Source organism: Mandrillus leucophaeus, unplaced genomic scaffold (assembly GCF_000951045.1).
Source record: "Mandrillus leucophaeus isolate KB7577 unplaced genomic scaffold, Mleu.le_1.0 Scaffold376, whole genome shotgun sequence".
NCBI classification, from domain to species: domain Eukaryota; kingdom Metazoa; phylum Chordata; class Mammalia; order Primates; family Cercopithecidae; genus Mandrillus; species Mandrillus leucophaeus.
This window is the reverse complement of record NW_012103987.1, coordinates 2,298,142-2,321,626: the sequence shown is the minus strand read 5'-3', so window position 1 is coordinate 2,321,626 and position 23,485 is coordinate 2,298,142. Positions and strand designations below refer to the sequence as shown.

Sequence of the window (23,485 nt, the reverse complement as noted above, 5' to 3'; positions counted from 1 at the left end):
TATATGACCTCCAATTATCAGCTCTTTGATTGACTTCTCTATGACTTAGTTTTTTATTTTTTAATTCAAATGTAGAGTGAGGATAGGAATAGTACCACCCTCACGGGGTTACTATGAGTACTAAATGAAGTAATTCTTGTAATGGCCTCAGAACAGTGTCTGGAGCATAATAAGTTCAGTAAGTTAATTGCATTTTATTTTTTATTATTTAAAAAGATGGCTGTCCTTCTTGCCCTCACTTGATAAGTATCTACATAGTAAGAGCTCAATAAGTTGTTGTTTTCATGATCACCTTTCTTGTTCTGGCTGGATAAGCCAGCCCAACCCACACAGGTCTCTCTAATCTACTGATTCATAATAAAATGGAGTCATAAATAGTACCTGTAGGTGACGTGGGGCCAAGACCACCAACCCCTTTGAACTTGTGCCTCATCTGCTTTAGCTTAGATTCCATCCTGGCCTGGCCTCATCTTGGCTCTGGAATCTGAGTTGGATCCTGCCTTTGGCTCTTGCAAGCTCAAGATTCCTTGTGATTTCCCCCTAGTCACTGAACTCTGCCTTTCTCTCACAGAACTTCCTGGGCTGGCCCCTTTGACTCTTAGGGAACCCACGTAGCTCAGGTGGGAGCTTCCTGCCCTAACCTCAGCCTCTTAGGATCCAACCCCTGCCTCAGTCTCCAGTTCAGATGTCTTGGCCTCCATAAAGTTGAGGGAACGTGATATACGTCCTACATTGCCTACTTTTATTTCATTGACTGCACCATTGAGCCTGGTATTTCAGATGTCTCCTGGCCCTTATAACCACCCCACATCAGTGATAAATCCAAGATGTTAAGTCCTGCTGCAGGCATTATCCCTCCAGGTAGAAAAAAAATAACTTTTTCTTTTTCTTCCTGGGTCTAGAGTGGATTGTCTTTGGGAAGGAGTTAGACAATTGCAGCAAGAGAGAATGTGAGAAATGCCGTACATTCACTTCCTGGCATAGGGAAGGTCGGGTTCTCCTCTCCTTTTAATTCTTGACTGATCTAATGGGGGGGATTCTCTGAATGGTTGCCAGTGAGTTTGCTCCAGGAAAGAAAGCAATTCTTACCTGGTGGGTTTCCTCCTCAGGTTTGATTCTGCCCAATATAAGAAAGACCATATGCCTCCACACCAAGCTCCTCTCAGACTCTCCTCCCTCCTTCCTCACATTGGCCTGAGGGAACATCGATTGAGTCAGGCTGGACTTTGATATTATCATTTGCTTTCTGCTTCTCTTGGTCCTTTCTTTTTCAAGTCTATCAAAGGACAGTGTGGTATTTTTTTTTTTCCACAGGTGCACAGCAAGGTGGGAGATGTGAACCATCTGAGATTTATGTAGAGGGCATTACATCAGAAGATATTGCCACCCTGTCCCTGAAATAATGATAAATGCGACTGCATGCTGCTTTCTCCCAATCTGACTTTGTAATCTTGTATAGCACACAGGTCAAATTTGTCTCTGCCAAATGAAATAAATTCTTATCTGTGGTTTTAGAAAAAGATAAATCATCAGAGAATAATTTCCAAAGACTCTGAAAAAGGTTATACAGCCCCCCCATGTTTATCTAACAGTGGAGAAATAGGGACGTTTTGCAATTCTAATTTTATCTAGATTTTAAACTCTCTGGATGTGTCAAAAATAGCAAAAGATACTTTTTTCCCTTAAGATTGAATTTATCAAAGTTGAATGGGGAGATCTTTAGAACCAAGTGTGAGGAATATACCAGGAAAACGTAACTGTGCTATAGAGTTTAAAATGCACAGAACCTGCCACTCTTGGGGCATCCAGAATTAATTAGTCCATAATTAAAGAAGTAATTAATTTGCCTCCTGTTATACAGCAAACAGAGAAGTTTAAAAAACATAGTAGCTATGTAATCTTTTAACAAGGTAGGTTCTTGTTAGACTCCCTGATTTTATATATATATATATATATAGAAATGAATGAAGCTCAGGGAAATTAAGGTCACTGACAACAAACAAACAAACATATACATCTTAAACTTTAGATTTAAATCCCAGTTCTTTTCATATCTACAGTGTTTCCCTTTATCTTTTTCCACGGGTTTGAAGGCAGAACTGAGGTAAATTTGAGGGAAGAAACTCTGTAATCCTGCTCTCTGAGAAAAGCAGAAGATTGTCAGCATCTACGTGTACTCTCCTGGGATCATGGGCTTTGAAAATTTCCTTGGGGAAGGAGGGTAATGGTGTGCTCCCTTGTCATGCTCTATTTTCTTCCAAGCCCTGCCGCTTTGGTCGGAGCTGAGAAGTCCCTCACGGAATCAGCCTGGGCTCCGCACCACACTGGGCCATCTTTAGTTGCAGTCTCAGGCTTAATATGTGATGGATGCATAAGGGGTTAAATAAGAACATTCATTTCAGCTCAGAACAAAAGATGCTCCTCCTCTCTTGCTTGCAGGTTGAATTCAAAGTAGAACTGAGACCATTGAAAAGGTGAATCTACAGTTAACTAATGATGAGCCTGCTTCGGGGTTCAAAGAGATTTTTCAGTCTTGTGAAAAACCCATGAGGTGGTAAAGTACCACCATAGCATCCCTGTGTACCGAAAAAAAATTTCTTTTTGGACCCAATAAAAATGCATTGTGACAGACTGCTCACTACTTTTAACTTTAAAAACGTTCTCAGAGGCAACGTGGCATACACAGGGTCCAGTTGATTAGAATGCATGCATTCTTTACAGAGAGGTCCAACACTCACTTCTGTGAGATTTAGCTTGGCCATGTTCTTAGTTGGAGATAACAGAATCCACTCCAGGGAACTTAAAAAGAAAAGGATTTATTAAAGGATTGAGATAACTTGCGGTATTATTGTGAAGGCTGAAGACAGAGAGTTGAAGCTGAGCCCTCAGGAAAAACTCCCCAGCTTAAACTGCAGAATTGAGCTTCTTAGTGGTGGGCTACCTTGACCATGTTCACGCAGTAAGGAAGCAGGCTGCGGCATCTGGAAATAGCCACCAAACCACCAGCTCAGGGCCGTGCTGCCATGATCCAAACCATGAAAATGGATGGTCCATGCCCTGTTTCACTGTCCCACTGGCTCAGTTCTGAATCAAAGTCTCACGCCAATGCGTCTGAAAGGCAGAACCTAAAGTCGATCTGGAACTCTAGACAAATGGGGGTCCAGCTTCTCTGTACACTAGAATTTGGAATCGGTGTTGAGTGGAGCGTTCTGCAGTATCTGCCATAGTGCTCCTTACCTACCTATCTCCTGTCAACTGGCATTTTCAAGAACAAAGCTTATGTCCATCCATCTGTCCTCCCATCTGTTCTGCTAGCTGTCCAACCATCCATCCGTCCATCTGTCCATCCATCTGTCCATTTGACTTTTGCACTTTTTATCAATACATCATTTCTTTTTATAAATCTGTGTTTCAGATTGTGTCTCTAAAACACAAAAATTTCTTTAAAAAGTATAATCACAGTACCATTATTATATTTTAAACAATCCCTGAACATTGTTATGTACCTAGTCAGTGTTAAAATGTCCCCCGTTTCATAATTTTTTTGTTTTTGTTTGAATCAGTTTCCAAATAATGTTGGTTCTGAGCCTACAACATACAGTGGATTGACCTGTCTCTTAAGTGTCTTTTAATCTGCAGCCTCTTCTCTCCTTCCCTTTCCTCTGCCCCAGCTGTTCTCTTCTCCCCTCCCTTTCCCTGGCCATTCTCCCTGTCCTTTGCTTCTGCCCTTCTCTCCCCTCCCCAACCCATTCTTGCTCTTGTTCTTGTCTCCCCCTCACCACCTCCCCCTTCCCACCTCCCCCTCCTACTTCTTCCTTTCTTTTCAGTTCTAACACATTTTTTAAACAAACTGGATCATTGGTTTTACTATCTCACAGTCTAAATTTTGCTTCCTGTATCCCCATGTCATCCTTAACATACATATTCAATTGTCTTTTGTATTTCCTATGAACAGGCACTTAGATCTAGAGGCTGATCCGATTTAGGTTTTGCTTTTTGGTAACATTGAGAATGTTGTGTATGTGGTTCAGAGGTTGCAGTATGCAGTTGTGTACGTGGTTTAGTATCTTGTTGTCTCTCTTTTTCTCTATTGGTGACTTAATCAGCTATTGATGATCTTTGTCTAGATCCATCATTTCATTAGGGATTGCAAAATATTTAGATTCCATTTTGTCATTCCTTCCTCATTTATTAGTTGGAATACTTGGATCATGAGAAACTGTCCCTCATCAACTATTTGACTTTCCTGCTGTACATATATGCAGGAAAAGCAGAGTACATCCTTGACTTCTTGATTCCTACTCCTGTCCTTTTTTTAAACCAATTTTCAGAATAACAAATTGGTTCCTTAGCATCTTTTAAAAAGTATCACTATGACATCATGGATTTAAGCATATTTGATTTGCTTCAACCCATTGAAGTTATTTTTTAAATTGATGCTCAAGTTAACTAATCTTTAGTTAGTGGGAAGCTCTCTAGTTCTTTAGATACTGTCTTCATAATTTTGATGACTTTTTTGATTTCTAGTATAATAAAATATTCCCAGCTTAGTTCTATAATTCCTGCCTCAGACCCAGAACCAGCCGTTTCTCCAAGGATTTCCAGTTCCTTTCAGCAAGAAATGTTACTTAAAGATGACAGTCTGGATGCTATATATAATAATATATTTTTTCTAGAAGTTTTTTTTTTTTTTTTTTTTTGGACAGAATATCGCTCTGTATCCCAGGCTGGAGTGCAGTGGTGCGATCTTGGCTCACTGCGACCTCCACCTCCTGGGTTCTAGTGATTCTCCTGCCTCAGCCTCCCGAGTAGCTGGCATTACAGATGCTTACCACCACACCCAGCTAATTTTTTGTATTTTTAGTAGAATTGGGGTTTCACCGTGTTAGCCAGGCTGGTCTTGATCTCCTGACCTTGTGATCCGCCCGTCTCAGCCTCCCAAAGTGCTGGGATTACAGGTGTGAACCACCGCGCCCAGCCAGAAGTAATTTAATCTTTAATTACTCTAAGAGTTAAAGAATGAAAGAATATGACCCTTAACACGAAGTATGTGAAATTAGCACCATGCCTTGTAAGACTCCATAAGTAAAATATTAAGAAAAATTGTGATGCTAGTGATTATTGCTTAATGATTTAGGAGTTAGGGTTTTGGGAGAAATATTCTTCCAGCTTGAATACAATTATTCATCAGCTGCCTTTACTTTGTGCTCATTAGTTTTTCCTCCTGTAATGGGGTGTTAAGAGACAGAGGACATAGCTTTGCTTCATCAATTGCTAGTAAGGAGTGAACACATAGACTTTTATATCCCCAGAGTCGCCGTGCCAAGGTTCAGGTCAAGGTAATGGAGACAATTAGAATTTGGTGAGAGGCAAAAGCTCTTGTCTAGGAGTCTAGAGACTTGGATTTATATCCTTCAATACCATTGCTGAATCATGCTCACTTTTAACCACCTTTATGTGTTCTGAAAATTGATGTCTGTTTCCTCCTCTGCAAAATGGGTACAGTATGTGTACATGAGTGAATTTGGGGGGGGGTATAGTATAGAGAAGAACAGTTAGCTTATCCTAGCTAATTGGATTCATGAGAGGATCATTCCAGACAGAAATAAAATGTGTGCACAAGTTAAATATTTACGGTGACCGTATCTTCCTCTCTCCCCAGGGGAGTCTTGAGTCCTGTTCCTGTCTGTAGGAGTCAGTTGTTTTGATGGACATTATGAGTCCCCGGGGTCCGACATCTTTTCTCCACTGGCCCTCCAGAGCGCTTGGAATCTTCTCAGTTCTCACTCCATTATTGTTCAGATATGGACCCTCAAATGTAGTCTAGGAAAGGTGACATGTTATGCCATTGTTGTCTACCAAAACCCTGGTTAAAATAATCTCATCTGTCTAGATTGTGAGTCACTGAGCAGGAGTCTGAATGGGCCATAGCATGGCTCCTTTTTATGATGAGGAAGATGGCTGGGGAAGTCTGGAGGAGACCACAGGGGCAGTCAAGAGGCCTCCCCACTGCAAGGGAGAAAGGTGGGAGGAGGAAATCTCATGGAAAGTCACTAGTGGGTATTTGTTGTTTTTACTGGCTCATAAGTTATACAGCACCTTGATTTTATTTTGGAGAACTACTCTTCTCTCTTTGTGAATGTTTTTTAAGATTCCCAGTTAAGTATCCCCTCAAATGAAAGGATAAAGGTATTATATAGCTGTCTTTCAGAAATTGGCTCCTGAGTGGAGCAACACAAGACCTAAAGTAGTTGGAGTCCATCCATCTCAGTGGTAATGCCCTGAAGAGATTGTTTGATAGCTCCTGCTACCTAGATCTGCAGAGATGCTCTGATTCCTGGCCATCCTGAGCCTGAGTCTGCAGCTTTTCTTGCTGTCTTCCAGTGAATTTACTTTTCCTCTTTTCCCCCTCTTATCCTACATTAACTACATTTGGTGTTTGCTTGTAACCAATAATTCTACATAACTGCACTAAAAAAACCTTGTTTAATATCATGATTTAATCTTTCCCCCTCTGTAGTAGCAGAGAGAAATTTAAGATGCATTACTAAATGCCCTATCTGAAGGAACTTGTGTCTTTAATACTTCAGTTGGAATTTTGCAGGCCTGTCACTGATCAAACTCTGCAAGGAATTAAGTGGCCTTTGTGGCCTTCTTTAAAATGTGTCCTAGACAGCTTAGATTTTACTAGGGAAAAAAAGGGAATGGGTTGGTTGGTTTCTTTATTGCTTTCTTTGTCTCCGTGGCCCGTTGTTTAACTTTGTGCTGTAGTCTATATTCTCCAAGAGGAAGAAAAACATTTTATTTCCCCATTTTGAAAGTGATGCATATGTATGATAGGAAATACTAAGAGACAAAACGATGAAAACAAAACCACCCATAATCACCAGATAATTACTTCTTACCATTTTCCTGTACTTACAGTCTTTAATATATAACATATATAAAGTTTATAATGTATATAAAGTAAAAATAATGTTTACTTTACAAATGGGATCATATTGTTTTGTAAACTTACAATTACTTAATATTTGGCAATTTTTGCATGTCATTAAATTATTTTCAGTATGATTTTTAATGGTTGCATAGCAGTCTTGCTGCATTATTTACTACTCACATTTAGCAAATCTAAAATTTAGAATTCTTTTTATGAGCACTCATAAAAATTAAGATTAGTTTTCTGTTCTGAAATTGGTGAAAATATTGCCTATTGCTATCCACAGCCCACACTGATGTCCAGCATATATTACTACGCTCTTTGCTGTAGAACGACCAGTGGTAAATGAAGTAGATGCATTTTTGTGTGTGTGTGTGTGATTCAGGTTATAAGCTTTGCGCAGAACTTGTCATGCTGGAAAAGTTACAGAAAAAGTGAAACGACCTTCAGTCCAGCAGGCCTTCTGCAACTTCTACCTCTGATAACAGGCTGCCCTAAGAGAGAGTTCGTGTATAAGCCTTTTGTTATCAATACTCTTTAATCTCATACCTGTACCAAGCCCACAAAGGTATGCTAATGAGAGCTCTAACACTCCTGGACTTGACTGAAAATTTTTTCTCAGTAGATTTCAGAAAGTGCTGGGAAATATAAACCCAGCAACGTGCAAGGGGAAAGCGGACACGATTCTGGATGGCCATTTGCTTCACTGGGATGTGAAAGCTCTTTTGAGTACTAGAATCAGGTAAGGATGGCTATGTTTTCTTGGAGAAGGAGGGAAGGAGGGCTATTGAATTATCCTATTGTCTCGGAGATCTTGAAGAGACCCTAAAGCTTCAATTTATCTCATAGCTTTGGAATCTTCTTTTGCCAAATTGTTACCCTTTAGTCTCTCCTTGAAAAACAGGGACCCTGTTCTGTGAAGATGTGGCAAATGGCTTGCTATTGTGCCATTAGAGCCTCATTATTGAGTTTTCAGGATTATTACAGATTAAATGTGAACCATTATAAAATCTATAATCCTTTAAGATATATTTATTGGCTTAGCTCTACCAAGGTGTGTTTGCATTCTAAAGGCGGGGAAGGCATCTGCTTTAACATTCAAATTCAGATTTTAGTCACCAATGAGAAATAAATAGTGCTAACCCAAGTTTTAATTTCCTTAAAGGTGGTGGTCAAGTCAGCTAAAGTGATTCAAAAAGAATGTTACTGTGTTGGCAACAATTGTGGCAGCTAAACAGAATGGTGAAACACGTGAGGTAGATCATTCAAGTCCACGTAATATGTGGAAACGCTAATGTTAAATCAAGTGCCATTGTTGAGTGGTATAAAATGTCATCAGCTCACCAGTGCAAAACTAGAAACAAAAAAGAAGTATTATTTTGTACCCTCTCTGTTTGATACACAGCCTTCTGCTACATGACCATATTTACATACACAATCTGCCTGTCCATGCTGTGGGGTTGGGAGATCCAACTGTCAGTCATCTTGGCTAGTAGGAAGGCTTAGAGAACCAAAGCTCTGAGCAAGAACTAGAGATACTGGGTTTGAAGTTTTCTAGCGGAAGAGCTGCTAATGAGTAGTAATTCTCTGTAGATCCTTAGAGTTCAGAGGCATATCTTAGATGTGTTTCCTGACTCCTGGGAACTGACAATAGAAGTCGGTCATAAGTCACAGAACTGATTTGTTTTGCTCCACATTTGAAGTTGTCCCTGCTGCTGGTGGGTAAGGGGATTATGGTGGTGATAAGTGGATGAGGAAATCTTCCGAATAACCAGAAGATTTGGGAAGATGTTCCAGTCTTTTTGCTCACTCCCAGTTCAGCCTACTCTCCGAAGTGTCTGCTGTTAGAACTGTTCTGTCACCTCTAGCCCAGGAATTGCAAAATCAAATGCTTGCACAGACCAGGCAGTAACTTAGATAAATAAGACTGGATAGAGACTGGCAGATTGAAAAATATATCCCCATATCTAAAGAGAACAGCAGCACTGAGTTTTAAGAAACTCTTGGCACATGTGAATGCTGGCTCAGTGTCGCTATATTTTATGAATTATTTTGAGAGATAATTTGAAATTTCAGGATGGTAAATGTAAACTCTTTATAAACTCTAAATGCTATTTTTTAAATCTTCTTACCTAAGTCAAATTGAATAAGAAATGGACCGTACTAAATATATCTACATTGTTGCCATTTTTTAACTCTTGGGGGTAGCAGCATCTTAGCCACAAATCCCCTATTTTGGGGGCAAATCCTGGGATTCCAATGCCATTTAACCTCTCAGGCTTCCTAAAGCACAGGTTAAGAAAATGAGCTCTGAAGGTCCCACCTGTGATTTCAATCATCCTTTAACACTAGCCTCCTGTAAATTCCCTTAAAGGACAGGGAAGAGCACAGACTCTTTGCTACTTTGGAATCTATTAATACATGCTACCAGTTTGAGCATTTATTGAACAAAAGAAGTGTTGTTGCTTCATCTCATCTTATTTCTATAAGAAATTTATGAGATAGGTTTTACAAGAACTTTGAGATAAGATGATCATAATCATATTCCTATTTACAGATGGGTAAGCTGACGTTCAGTATTGGGGGAGGATTTCCCAAAGTCACCCAGTAAGTGGCAGAAATGAAATTTGACCGCTGGAGTCAGATTTCAGAACTAAATATTTAACCACCATATTATTCTTCTTCTTATTACATTTTATGGGGTTTTAACTTGTATAGTTCCTCTGAGTAATGATTAATTCTCCCTCCCTTAAAACATCTTAAGGAATCTGTAATGACATTTGATACTTTTGTAGAACATAGGAGCATTTTAAATTATCGTCCTTTGATGCAAGGTTTGCAAAATGTTTGGGATCCTTCTGATCACTCAAGGGGGATGTGTTTTGTAATGCCTGCCTTCAGACCAGAGATGCTAATTCCCTTTTCCATGCCCATTTCTCACCAGATAGTAATTGAAAGTTAAAACATAGAGTGTAAAGGCCAAAGTTACGGGCTTCATTTCCAGGTGAACAAGATAATTCTACTAAGTCCATGACCTCAGAATACTTTCCTAACCCCCGCCAGCCTTCTCCCAAATACAAGAAGTATGTGTGCATCAGTCATCCTTGTCAACAAGGGCACTCTCAGCCCAGACCCATGTACAGATCCATAAACAGCATCATCACCATAAATGAAAGCAGTGTGATATGGCTGAGGAATGCAAGTAGATTTTAGCTCAGTGGCCAATGCTAAATCATGAATGGTTGCTGCCAGGAGGAGTGTTGTATTGAGAAAGATTTGGAAACCACATTCGAGCTTTTCAGAAAGAATGCTGTAATTGATTGGTCTTGTCTGCCATGGGCTTGGTCTATGGAATGAGTGGTAAGTGCTCTGTACCTGTCATCCTTGGTATAGTCCATTAATATGAAAGAGTTAAGATATCTTAACTTCTCTCTACTAAAAAATACAAAAAACTAGCCGGGCGAGGTGGCTGCGCCTGTAGTCCCAGCTACTCGGGAGGCTGAGGCAGGAGAATGGCGTGAACCCGGGGGGCGGAGCTTGCAGTGAGCCGAGATCGCGCCACTGCACTCCAACCTGGGCGACAAAGCGAGACTCTGTCTCAAAAAAAAAAAAAAAAAAAAAAAGATATCTTAACTTCAGTTGGCTTACAGCTTTTGCATTTTAATTTGTGATTTCTTCCTCTTCAATATTTCTTCTTCCATCTCTGCTGTACCTGAGAAGAAATGGCCAAACGCACCTTCTCTAACTTGGAGACATTCCTGATTTTCCTCCTTGTAATGATGACTGCCATCACAGTGGCCCTTCTCAGCCTCTTGTTTATCACCAGTGGGACAATTGAAAACCACAAAGGCAAGTGTCATGGGCTCTCTTAGATGCAATTTTTAGGCCTGTAGGAAGCTTCTTGATTACTGTGGACACCAAAGAGAAAAACAGTGTCTGCTGATAGTTCTACGTGTACTTAAGCAGCCTGGAATAGCCATTTCCCTTTGCATTAATTGCCCTTTCGCATTGATAGCAGTTTTTATCAAGTTTACCTTTGTCCCCAATAGCCAGCTGACAGGCATTCTGACATGTACGTGTTTGCCATTCGTTTTTCCATTGATATAAGCACAGCTCAAGATTTGTCAAGGTCTGGTAATGGCAGCTTTTGCCCTGAGCCTCTAATCTTTCTCTTTGCCTCCTTGTAGACATCATCTTCTCCTGGGGGCAAAAGGAGAATGAAAAACTCACTGAATGAACGTCAGTTAGTCTGTAACGAGCCTTAGAGAATGGGGTCTCAAACATAAATCCTTACAAGGGCTAATCAAGTTTTGCAAATGAGGTGGAGTGAGGAGGTGGACCGAGGAGGAGGCAGGTGCAATTCTGGTGAAAAAGGCCTACAGCCACTCCCAGGTGCAGCTGTTTGTTGTAGAGAGAGCACATGATCTCAGATCTCCTGAGTTTTCCAGAGAAGCTGGAAATTAGAATTTTTAGATATCTGATGATTTTCTTTTCAATGTTGGAAACTAAGTTTTTGAGAACAATGTAGGCTACACTGACACACAAGATTGGCAGTGAGTCTTGGTGGAGCCTCTGTTTCAGTCAGTATTAGGTTACATAACTGTTAAACGAGTAGAGAAGACAGGTGAAGATTGAAGCTCTGACCAAAGTAAAGACAGGGCTGGCCTTAGGCCAAATGGAGAAGATGGTATTTTCTACCTCAGTTTTCCCTTTTGTAGCCTCTTTTCCTGCATATTCTCTACCATGTCCCAGGGCTTTGAATTCCTGGCAAACACAGAGGATAAGAGATCCTCTGATCCAGCATTAGGCACAGCAGGGTCAGAGACTGATAGAAGTGAAAGGATCATTAAGAATTATTCAGTTTTGGCTGAGCCTGGTGGCTCACACCTATAATGCCAGCACTTTGAGGGGCCAAGGTGGGCGAATCACCTGAGGTCAAGAGTTCGAGACCAGGTTGGCCAATGTGGCAAAACCCTGTCTCTGCTAAAAAAAAAAAAAAAAAAAAAAGCTGGGCATAGTGGTGCCCACCTGTAATCCCAGCTACTCGGGAGGCTGAGGCAAGGCAGGAGAATCACTTGAACCCAGGGGTCAGAGGTTGCAGTGAGCCAAGATCACACTACTGCACTCCAGTCTGGGTGACAGAGCAAGACTCCATTAAAAAAAAAAAAAAGAAAAGGAATTATTCAATTTTACCTCTTAAAATTAGGAAATCAGGAGGCTGAGACTCAGGGAAGTTATTAATAATTATAGTAACTATTCTTATAGCAGTAGTTACTGTTTATTAAATGTTTTCTGTGTTGAGCACTATAGTGAGGATTCTAGAATATTTTCTCATCGAATTGTCACAAAAATCCTATAAGGGTTGATGCTAGCCCTACTGTTTACATTAGTTTCATTTTACACTTGGGGAAACGGAGACCCTGAGATTGCAAATAACATACCCTTGGCTATGTGTTAGGTTTGGCTTTAGTTGGCATGACATTCCTTTGCTGGTAGCAGTGAAGCAATAGCGAAGATGCCTGCTCCACTCCTTGCAATACTTGATGTCTTGAAGAAAATCTTGGCTTGGGAATGAGAAGACGTGGATTCTCACTCCATCTAGAATTTGGTCGAAAGAGCATCAGATTCTGAGTTTGAGGATCTGGATTGCACACCAGAATCATCACATGCTCTCCATTAACTATTGGTTAAGTCAATTTTCTGATTTTCAGTTTTCTCATCTGTAAAACTGAGGAGATTATGTTAGGTGATCTCTAAGTTTTTTGAGCTCTGAATTTCTAGGATTTCAGAAGGAATCAGCTATAAATCTCTTGCCTAAGTACTTTCTGACCACGAATGCCTTGTGACACTGATATTTGATGCCTTGGCAACTCCTGACTCTTGTCTGGGGAATGGAAATAAACAAAATAATGAATATATAAAATGTTTAAATAGGTAAAGAAAATCAAAGCTACATATTAGCCATTGTTCCCAGTTTATAATATTAGTGAACATAGTTATTGTTCAAAACAACCCCAGAAAGCAAGATATTATTATAATCTCCATTTTATAGACAAGAATAAATAGGTTATTCTTTATTCCCTAACCTATTTCACCTATTTATAGACAAGAATAAATAGGTGAAATAGGTTAGGGAATTTGATCACTTAGTAGGTGGTAGATTCAGGTTTCAAACCAGGCAGTTTGTTTCTGGCAACTGTCTTCTCACAAAAATCCTGTATGTCATTCTGCTTCCCTTGATATTTGTATGTGTGTGTATAATAAATATATATGCATAAATTAATATAGAATATATGTGTATAAACACACACATATAGATATGAATATATAAATATTAGAATAATTAAGATGAAATTATATCAACATGTATGCAGTGATCTAGGTGGCATTAAAAATGAGTCTTTAGAAGGTCAAAGAAGATCAGAGCCAAGGTAGAGCCAGCAGGGTGGCATCCTGCAGGTGAGGAGTTGAGTCGGATCTAGGTGTGATGGAAATGGACTAACTCTGAAGCAGGTGGTGGAGTTTGGTAGGTGGAGAGGAAAGGAGTGAGGAGTCTGGATAGAAAGAATGGAAGAAACCAATCCCCAGATGTTGGATTCAGTAAACCTGGCACCTGTTTAGTTTAGCTGGAAAAGAAGAGCAGGGTGTTGAGTAAAGGCAGTGAGTTTGACAAGGAATGGCTCGTGATGAGGAGTTGAAGGACATTTGACAGAGGCCTTGATCATTAGTCTGAAACATCTCTCATCCAAGAAAAAGATCCCGTTTAGGATTATGATTTTTAAACAGATTCCTGAGATGTTTCTCTCTGTATATTTTTATGTATAAGAAAATATATACAGAGTTTTCCTTATGAACCTGAGCCTATATGTTGTATTCTAATTGATGTTGACAAATAAGAGGGCTGAAATGTTGGTTCTCAAATCTCTTATTCTGTTTTAGATTCAGGAGGCCATTTGTTTTCAACCACCCCAAACCCTCCAGCCACCCAGGGCTCCACAGCCACTCAGAGTTCCACAGCCACCCAGCGCTCCACAGCCACCCAGAGCTCCACAGCCACTCAAACTTCTCCAGTGACTTCAACCCCAGAGCCGCCTCTATTTCAGAACTTCAGTGGCTATTATATTGGTGTTGGACGAGCTGACTGCACAGGACAAGTAGCAGATATCAATTTGGTAAGTAGGCAATGGGCTCCTTAAGGAGACTGTGAAACAACCAATTCTATTATTTTACAAACTGCTTTCATTTCTGATTATTACAACATCATCATTATTTTCTTCTAGCTTTTTAATTGACCTTGCTGCTGTCTAGCACTATGAATTTCATACTAGAAAGAAGAGGAAAACTTTTATTCAATCATAACTCCCCTGTAAAGTCCATTGGACTTTTTTCTTTTTTTTTTTTTATGAGCAGAAGTGGCAGAGATGGCAAACTCAAATATGACAGGGGGTGAGCCGGCACCATAAATGACATCACCAGGCCAGTGTAACATAATAAATGTCTAGTGAATCCTCAGTTTGGGAGTGGGAGGCAGTAGGAAATGGTGGGGACTTTGAGGGAAAAAAAAAGCACAAAGAAAGTATATGGATTTAGCTGATTGTTGCCATATAAGAATGGGGGCTCAGGGCTGCCCTATCTTGCAGTATTTTAGAAGAAGCCCCAAAATCCCTAGATTAAAGAGTTGAAGTTTCAAATATCTTACTTGAAAAATAAAGGCAACTCTAGCTAAAACTGGAAACCTAGGTTGCAACAATATGTGAAAGCAAATAAAACTTCTATGTGTCAGGTGTGGCCTATTGACTGCTAGTCTTGTCTATGTGATGGAAATACCCATTTACGTCAGTGCTTCCCTAGGAAACCAGAGCATGAAGTTGTCTAATGGGATTCACTCCCTCCCTCTAAGTAATCTTTACATTCCAGGTATGATTCTCAACTGTATGTTCTGAAAAGTGATCCTGGAATGTGACCCCTAAATAAACACTCCCAGGAGGGGTAAAGCAAATAGTAGAAAAAATTCTGAAGACCTGGGTATAGTTTTATGGGTAAATTTTATGACACAGTGAGAGAAGTGACTTGGGATAGGTGTATGTGATCTGATTTGGCTTAGAGAGTTGTAGAGTCCTAATAAGTCAGGGGCCCCAGCGGTGGGGAGAACAATTGTTCTGAGAGACGGCTAATCATAGATAACCTGCTGCCACAACATCCTGTTCCCAAATACCTCACTCTGCATGTAGCCCCAGCAGCCCAACCTCGTTCTGCATATGTCCCACTCCAGCATGACCCTATAAAACTTCCCTCCAGCCCCTGCTTCTTTGCGTGTTGCGGGAAGTCAGGGATGGAGGGACCGACTGAAGTCATGGCAGAAGAACATAAATTGTGAAGATTTCATGGACATTTATTAGTTCCCCAAATTAGTACCTTTATAATTCCTTACACCTGTCTTTACTGCAGTCTCTGAACATAAACTGTGAAGATTTCATGGACACTTATCACTTCCCCAATCAATACCCTTGTGATTTCCTATGCCTGTCTTTACTTTTATCTCTTAATCCCATCATCTTTGTAAGCTGAGGAGGATGTATGTCACCTCAGGACCCTGTGATGATTGCATTAACTGCACAAATTGTTTGTAGAGCATGTGTGTTTGAACAATATGAAATCTGGGCACCTTGAAAGAGGAACAGGATGACAGCAATGTTCAGGGAACAAGAGATATAACCTTAAACTCTGACTGCCAGTGAGCCAAGTGAAACAGAGCCATATTTCTCTTCTTTCAAAAGCAAATAGGAGAAATATTGCTGAATTCTTTTTCTCAGTAAGAAACATCCCTGAGAAAGAGAATGCATCCCTGAGGGTAGGTCTCTAAATGGCCCCCTTGCGGGCAGCTGTCTTTTACGGTGGAAGCCGAAGGGATGAAATAAGCCCCGGTCTCCTGTAGCACTCCCAGGCTTATTAGGATGAGGAAATTTCTGCCTAATAAATTTTGGTCAGACAGGTTGTCTGCTCTCAAACCCTGTCTCCTGATAAGATGTTATCAATGGTAATGCGTGCCTGAAACTTCATTAGCAATTTTAATTTTGCCCCATCCTGTGGTCCTGTGATCTCACTCCGCCTCCATTTGCTTTGTGATATTTTATTACCTTGTGAAGCATGTGATCTCTGTGACCCACACCCTATTCATACACTCCCTCCCCTTTTGAAAATCACTAATAAAACCTTGCTGGTTTTATGGCTCAGGGAGCATCATGGAACCTGCCAACATGTGATGTCTCCCCTAGACACCCAGCTTTAAAATTTCTCTCTTTTGTACTCTTTCCCTTTATTTCTCAGACCAGCCAACGCTTAGGGAAATAGAAAATAACCCACGTTGAATTTTGGGGGTGGAGTTTTCCCTGATATTTGCAGACAGCCCCTTCTCTGCTGTGCTGCCTGTTGTACCCTTGCAACATATTTTCTCACTTTCCCTAATAAATCTGCCTTTCTTTACCTATGACTGTCTTGGTAAATTTCTTTACCACCCCATGTCTTGGGCGATAAATGAATTTACCAGCCAGTTGCACCCACGACAGGAATAATACTATGGTAAAAGCCAGGGCGAGGTACCCTCTGTGAAGAATACTTAATTATGAAGATACCATTTTCTTCAGAAAACAAAATCGTATACTAAACAACCAACATGAGAGAACCTTCAATCTTTTAAATGTTCCTGGGCAATGTGGGGTGGAGGTAGAGGAAATATTTTTTTCTGTACATCTTAGACAGGCAGGAGAAAAAGAGCCATTGCTCAAACCAGAAAGGCCAGAAAGATCTCACGTGTTAGTGTTAGTAATAGCATTTCCAAAGTCTCACCAACTCCCTCCTGCCCATAAGCCAGGGAACAGCTTCTGCCAACCTGATCAATTCTTTGCCTTTGCATTTTTCTATATGGAAGATTCAAGCCTCTTTTATGATATTTTTTGGCTTTCTTTCTTCCTTTTGCTTTTTAATTTTTGAAAACACATATTCTCTCACTCAGAGCCACCATGTCATGTGGATGTTTTTTCTTTGTCTTTCTGCAGTCATCTATATTGTATGTTTGTGCCTGGTTTCTAGTAGTAGGGGAGTGAGACAGAGCAGTTCTGATTGTCTCTTCCTCTTTAGATGGGCTACAGCAAATCTGGCCAGAATGCACAGGGCATCCTCACCAGGCTGTACAGTCGTGCTTTCATCATGGCAGAACCTGATGGGTCCAATCGAACAGTGTTTGTCAGCATCGACATAGGCATGGTATCTCAAAGGCTCAGACTGGAGGTAAGTGATTTGAGAGGGGAAAGGAACAAAGAAATGATATGGTTTAAGGAAAAGTGGATGAATGTGACAGGAACTAATTCCTCTTGGTTTCTCATTCATTGAAATTCTACTACCTTCAATGTTATAGACTCTTGACAATATAGTAGATAATCTTACAAGGAGAATGATCCTCACTATTTCAGTCTAAGTTATCTTGGTCAAAAGTTGCTTTCAATTCTGCTGATGACTCATTGTCATGATTAATGCTAATGTTTTATTGAAAGTTTATAATGTGCCAGGTTACATTTATATATATATATATTCCCTTATTTAATTTAATATATATATATTCCCTTATTTAATTCTCCTTGTTAGAAGTTGGGAAAGTACCAATTAATCACTAAGCCCTTCCTCAGGTTCTCAGACAATTGAGAATACATGTGAGGAATCAGATGTGAATTAAAATACAACATTGCAATGAGGTTGACCATGAATTAGTAGTTATAGAAGCTGGGTAATAGGCACATAGGGATTCATTATAGTATTCTGATTGTTTTTGTATGGATTTGAAATGGTCAAATCCATACAAAAGGAGGAGGAGGAGGAGGAGGAGGAGGAGGAGGAGGAGAGAGGGAGAGAGAGAGAGAGTGAGAAAGCGAGCAAGCAAGCAAGCAACTGATAGAACTTCCAATTCTATCTTTCTAGGCAATTTCTAAGCCCTGACACAGTTACATTTTCTGCATGAGATCAGGTCACTAAGAGAGAATGTGTTCTGTTAATGTCTGCTCACATATTCATGAATGTGAGAAAGAGGAGCGCTGGATCTTTGACCAGAATGATGACCATAAAGGTCCATTATGCAATGTCAGGTTCTGCTAGCCTCACCTATTAAACACTTTTCTCCTCATGCCATGTGAAGGGGCCAGTGAGAGGGATGATGAGATGGCCTAAAAGCATCACTTTAACATTGTTCCCTCTTGGGGAGGAGAGTTGAAGCCTCCCCCATCTGCGGAGACATGAGGACAGGGGATGAAGTGTCTTCTCCACTCCTGCACTTACCACAAAACAGTGAGGTGGCTTTGTTGTTATTTCCATTTTCTGGATAAGAAAACTGAGTCTTGGAGAAGATAGGTAACTTTTCAAATTTCACACAGTTAGCAAATGGTAGAGCTGGATTCTGAACACAGGTATGATTAATCCCTGAGTCCACATTCTTTTTTTTATTTTTTTGTCATTTTTAACTATACTTTAAGTTCTGGGGCACATGTGCAGAACATGGAGTTTTGTTACATAGGTACACACGTGCCATGGTGGTTTGTTGGACCCATCAACCCATCATCTACATTAGATATTTCTCCTAACGCTATCCTTCCCCTAGCCCTCCATCCACCGATAGGCCCCAGTGTGTGATGTTCTCCTCCCTGAGTCCATGTGTTCTCATTGTTCACCTCCCACTTAAGAGTGAGAACATGTGGTGTTTGGTTTTCTGTTCTTGTGTTAGTTTGCTGAGAATGATGGTTTCCAGCTTCATCTGTGTCCCTGCGAAGGACATGAATTCACCCTTTTTTATGGCTGGATACTATTCCATGGTTTATATGTGCCACATTTTCTTTATCCAGTCTATCATGGATGGACATTTGGGTTGGTTCTAAGTCTTTGCTATTGTGAATAGTACTGGAATAAACATGTGTGTGTATGTGTCTTTGTAGTAGATACATTCTTAAAAGTGACATTATTCTATACTCTTAGAGGGAAAAATGCATTGACCACTTGCTTTTTGTAAGGTACTTTGCTAGTGTCACTTCAGGGGACACATAACTAAGTAAGTCATAATTCATCTCCTTTATGAGATCATTTTCTAGTTGGTGGATAGAAGGAAGGACTGTGAAATATAGAGGTATACAGAAGTATACAGATAGCTATAATTAACCAAAGGAAGGTACGGTAGGATAGTAATTGTCTATTACTGGGTAGGAAATTACCCTAAACTATATGGCTTAAAACAACAAACATTTATTATCTCGTATGATCTATGGGTCAGGAATTCTATCTTGGCTAGGTGGCTCTGGTTTAGGTTCTATGGCAATCAAGGTGATGGCAAAGAAGGAGTCATCTGAAGGCTTGACCCAGGCTTGAAGGTCCACTTCCAAGATGGTTTGTTCATGTGACTGTTGGCCAAAGGCCTCGGTTCCTCACTCTTCCTATCCTTACGACACAGTAGGTAGATTCCCTCAGAGTGAGTGACCCAAGAGAACGAGCAAGGAGGAAGCTACAGTGCATTGTATGACCCAGGTTTAGAAGTTATACACCATTACTTTCACCCTGTTCTATTCATTAAGCAAGTCACTAAGTCCAGCTCACACTCAGTGGTGAAAAAGTAAGCTTTACTTCTTGAAGGGCAAAATATCTGACTTTGTGGACATATGGTCTTTTAAGATCACCAATGGGGATTCAAGAAATGCAAATTAGGAAAACATTTTCATGGTAGAAATGACACTTGAGTGAGCAGAATTTTAAATGGTTAGGATGGGAAGGGAGAGAAATCTGATGGGAAAAACAGAATGAACACAGAGAGGCATGAAGGAGGGATGTAGACTCTTTTATGAAGGAACAGAGGAGATCTATTAGGACATATGGAGGCATGTAGTTGGAGACGTATCTGGAAGATATGTTTATCATAATTGCAGAGGGCCTGAGATGCCGGCTTGTTTTTAATTCTGTGGGTGATATGGACTCTGAGAAATCTTCTGAGTGGCAGAGTGATGTAAACACCATTTTGTTTTAGGATGATTAAGCAGGTAGAGATGTTTGATATGGATTGGAATAGAGTGGAATAGAGTGGATTGGAATAGAAGTGAGGACAAAAATTAGCAGACTCTTTAAAGTGATACTGAGGCTCTATTGGTGAGGGTCCAGTTAAGAAAACAGTAATCATTATACTAGGTATTTCAAACAGAGGTATTTCACCCAGGGGAATTTTATAAGATGTTAAAAGGCTGAAGGAAAAAGAAAGGGAAACTGGAGTTGCTGGAAGGGTTTTTATTTTTTATAATTTTGCCTAACAATTTCCCCCTTTATCATGTGAGGCTGGCACAAAGATCTTAAACCAATGTGATGTCAGTGAGACTACATGGTGGTGGGATAGGAAATTAAATGTGAGTTGGCTGGGTGCAGTGGCTTACATTTATAATCCCAGCACTCTGGGAAGCTGAGGTGGGTGGATCACTTGAGGTCAGGAGTTTGAGACCAGCCTGGCAAACATGGTGAAACCCCATCTCTACTAAAAATACAAAAATCATCCAGGCATGCCGGCAGGTTCCCGTAGTCCCAGCCACTTGGGAGGCTGAGGCAGGAGAATTGCTTGAACTTGGGAGGTGGAGGTTGCAGTTAGCCGAGGTCAAGGTCACTCCATTGCACTACTCCAGCCTAGGTGACAGAATGAGACTCTGACTCAAAAAAAAAGAAAGAAAGAAAGAAAGAAAGAAATTAAATGTGAGTGAGATTTGGACATGAATATACATAAAAGCCAATACTTAACGTAATATTCATGCTGAGTCTGAAACTCTTGTCAGTGCCTTGTATGGATTAATGTACTTACTCCTCCAAAAACCTCTGTGAGGGAGCTATTATTATATCATTTGACAGATTGAGAAACCAAGTTTGCAGAGGACTGAGTAACTTATCCAAGGTTGCACAGTTAGGAACTATCAGAGCTAGGATTCAAACTTAAGCATCTTGGTGTCAGAATTCATGCTCATTTCTACTATACTATACCGCTTTTCTGAAAAATGAGATGGCTCTAATTGGGAAATAGTATGGTCATTAGCAGAAATGAAAGAACCAAAAGGTAGACTTTGGCAGGTAGAGTGGCGAGGAGTTTAATGTGTTTGTTTGTAGAGGATATCAAGTCAATAGTGGGCACCATTTATCTGTCTCTTCCTATTTTTATATCCTCGTGCAATCTGAGACCCAGTGGGAAGGTCGTTAAATGAACCCACTTAGTTTTCCCAAATTAATCCAAGGGAAGGTGTGAGAAATAAATGTAGCTAAATAAGTGCTATTAAGATTATTTATAACACCTACTTCTATGCAGGTTCTCAGTCTCGGCTTTAAGATAGATGAAATTTCCAGCACAGAATGAAGATTATGGAAGATCTGTGTGCAGTGAGGCAGGACAGGAAAACAGAAGGACTTTCTAGGTTTTTCTATGTCATGCTCCCAAGACTGTCAGCAATAGGAAATGGAATAGAAACTGAAGACAGAAGTGAGCTGTAGACATAAACGTAGCTGCTTTGTCCTGTGTTAAAATGCCCTCCTTTCGTGAACTGGGAAACATGTTATTTTCAATGGCTATCTTCCTGGCATTGTTATATAACTAGGTTTTACGTTTTTCTTTTTTTCCCCCCTAGAAATCCCATATGTCTGGCTTCATATCAGAGATTGTAGTTTAAAATAAAATTCATGTGTACTGTTTGTAGTCTTTTTTGTTTTAAAATTCAAGATTCATAATTTCTGTCTTTTTAAGGGCTTGATACTTGAGTAGACATGAAGAAACGCATTTAATTCTAAAGCCCTAATGTCACAGTTCTTTAGGAATAAATAGGATGGGGTTAAGGAGCTTTAAAGTTGACTTGTGGCTCTTTTTCTCTACTACCTTCCTGTCTTAGCTGTAAATTGTTAAGAACATCAGCTTCTGACTTTAGTTCAGCTTTCTATGGTGTCCCTTCATTGATCATTTTCTCTTCTCTTTACAGACATTTCTTCTTCATGAGTGTGGTAGTTACAGTATAGAATAATATACGAGAGTGATGAGGGATTGGGGCTGGAGTTAGGATCAAACAGAGGGAATATAGAAGGATGTTAATCTAGTTAGATTATACTTCCATTCTGTATTTGTCTTGCATCATAGGATTGCTTATGTGGACATGGTAACCAAACAATCAGTCTTTGGGACATGGAGAGGTTAATGAGGCAAGGTGGTTATGACTGGAATGAGAATGGTGTAGATCAGAGGTTGAATGGTTATCTTTATGTATATTAAGTACATAGCACAGAAGCTGCTACTCCCCACTTACCAGCAGTGAGCTGGAACTAGCTTGCACAAGTTCATAAGAGCCAATTTGTAAATATTCGGGAGCATTGTGAGCTGGCTGTTAAGCTTTTGGTAGCTTGAAATTGATCATGATGAGGAGTTTTTACACCACAGAAATTGGAGAATGCAAATGAGGGCTTTTAATTTTATTGCATGTTCCAGAGAGACAGCTCATCAGAGTGTCTATGCCATCCTCAAGGTAAACATTGTTAATGATTGCTTTGGGTTTGACACTTCTGTTGGATCTTTCCTTTTCTTTAATTAATGTTTGTGTGTACGTGGTACATATATTTATGGGGTACATGAAATGCTTTGATACAGGCATTCAATGCCTAATAATCACATCATGGAAAATGGGGTGCCTATCCCTTCAAGCATTTATCCTTTGTGTTACAAACTGCTGGATCATTTTTTAATTATCTTTCACTAAAAGTCGCAAAGATACCAAACTTTAGATTGCAGCTTATTAAAGCATAAACAGCAACAGGTACTCAGCAACATCACCAGTATTCTCTCTGGTGTTTTCTTGATGTGTCTGCACCATATGAAGACATTAGTCTTGCATTTGGATGTTCATTGATTGACTTATTCACTAAACATTTACTGAGTTTCTTTGTATTAGTTGTTTATTGCTGTACAACAAATCGCCTAAAAACTTAGTGGCCTAAAACAACAATAATACATGTTGTTCAAGGTTTCTGTGTGTCAGGATTCCCAGAGTGGCTTGGTTAGACGATTCTGACTTGTTTTAGAACAAGTTGTATATCATCACTTCTGTGTCACGATGTGGCACTCAGATGCCGGCTAGGGCCGCAGTTGTTTGATGGCTTGACCAAGGCTGAAGAAATTACTTCTAAGGTTGCTCACTCAGATGGCTAGCAAGTTAGTGCTGACAGGATGCTTCCTATCCTCTTAGGTCTCTCCACAGGATTATTAGGGTGTCCTTGCATCATAGGGGATGGCTTCCCCTAGACCAACAAGTCTAAGAGTTCATTTCAAGGTGTACTGAATTCTTCATCTGGGAAATGAGGTAGTAGAGTAGCTTAAAAACCTTTGCAGTTTCTGCTCACTATACCTGAGTTGCTTTTCCCCCAGATATTGCACAGCCAGCTTGCTTTCTTCATCTAAGCCTCTGCTAAAAGAGTGCCCCTCTTTAGAAGATCTTTCCTCACTAACACCCACTAGTTTCT

The 23,485-nt window shown here is 40.1% G+C and overlaps 1 protein-coding gene across 2 annotated transcripts in view; it reads left to right on the top strand.

Moving 5' to 3' along the window:
• Nucleotides 1-10,659: 10,659 nt before the first annotated feature.
• Nucleotides 10,660-23,485, top strand: part of ASAH2 (N-acylsphingosine amidohydrolase (non-lysosomal ceramidase) 2) — a 64,778-nt gene continuing 51,952 nt past the window's right edge. For both annotated transcript variants that reach the window (XM_011990281.1, XM_011990280.1), the window contains exons 1-3: nt 10,660-10,786; nt 13,877-14,109; nt 17,075-17,224. In XM_011990281.1, coding sequence (XP_011845671.1) covers nt 10,660-10,786; nt 13,877-14,109; nt 17,075-17,224 — 510 coding nt within the window. The remainder of the gene's footprint in view (nt 10,787-13,876; nt 14,110-17,074; nt 17,225-23,485) is intronic.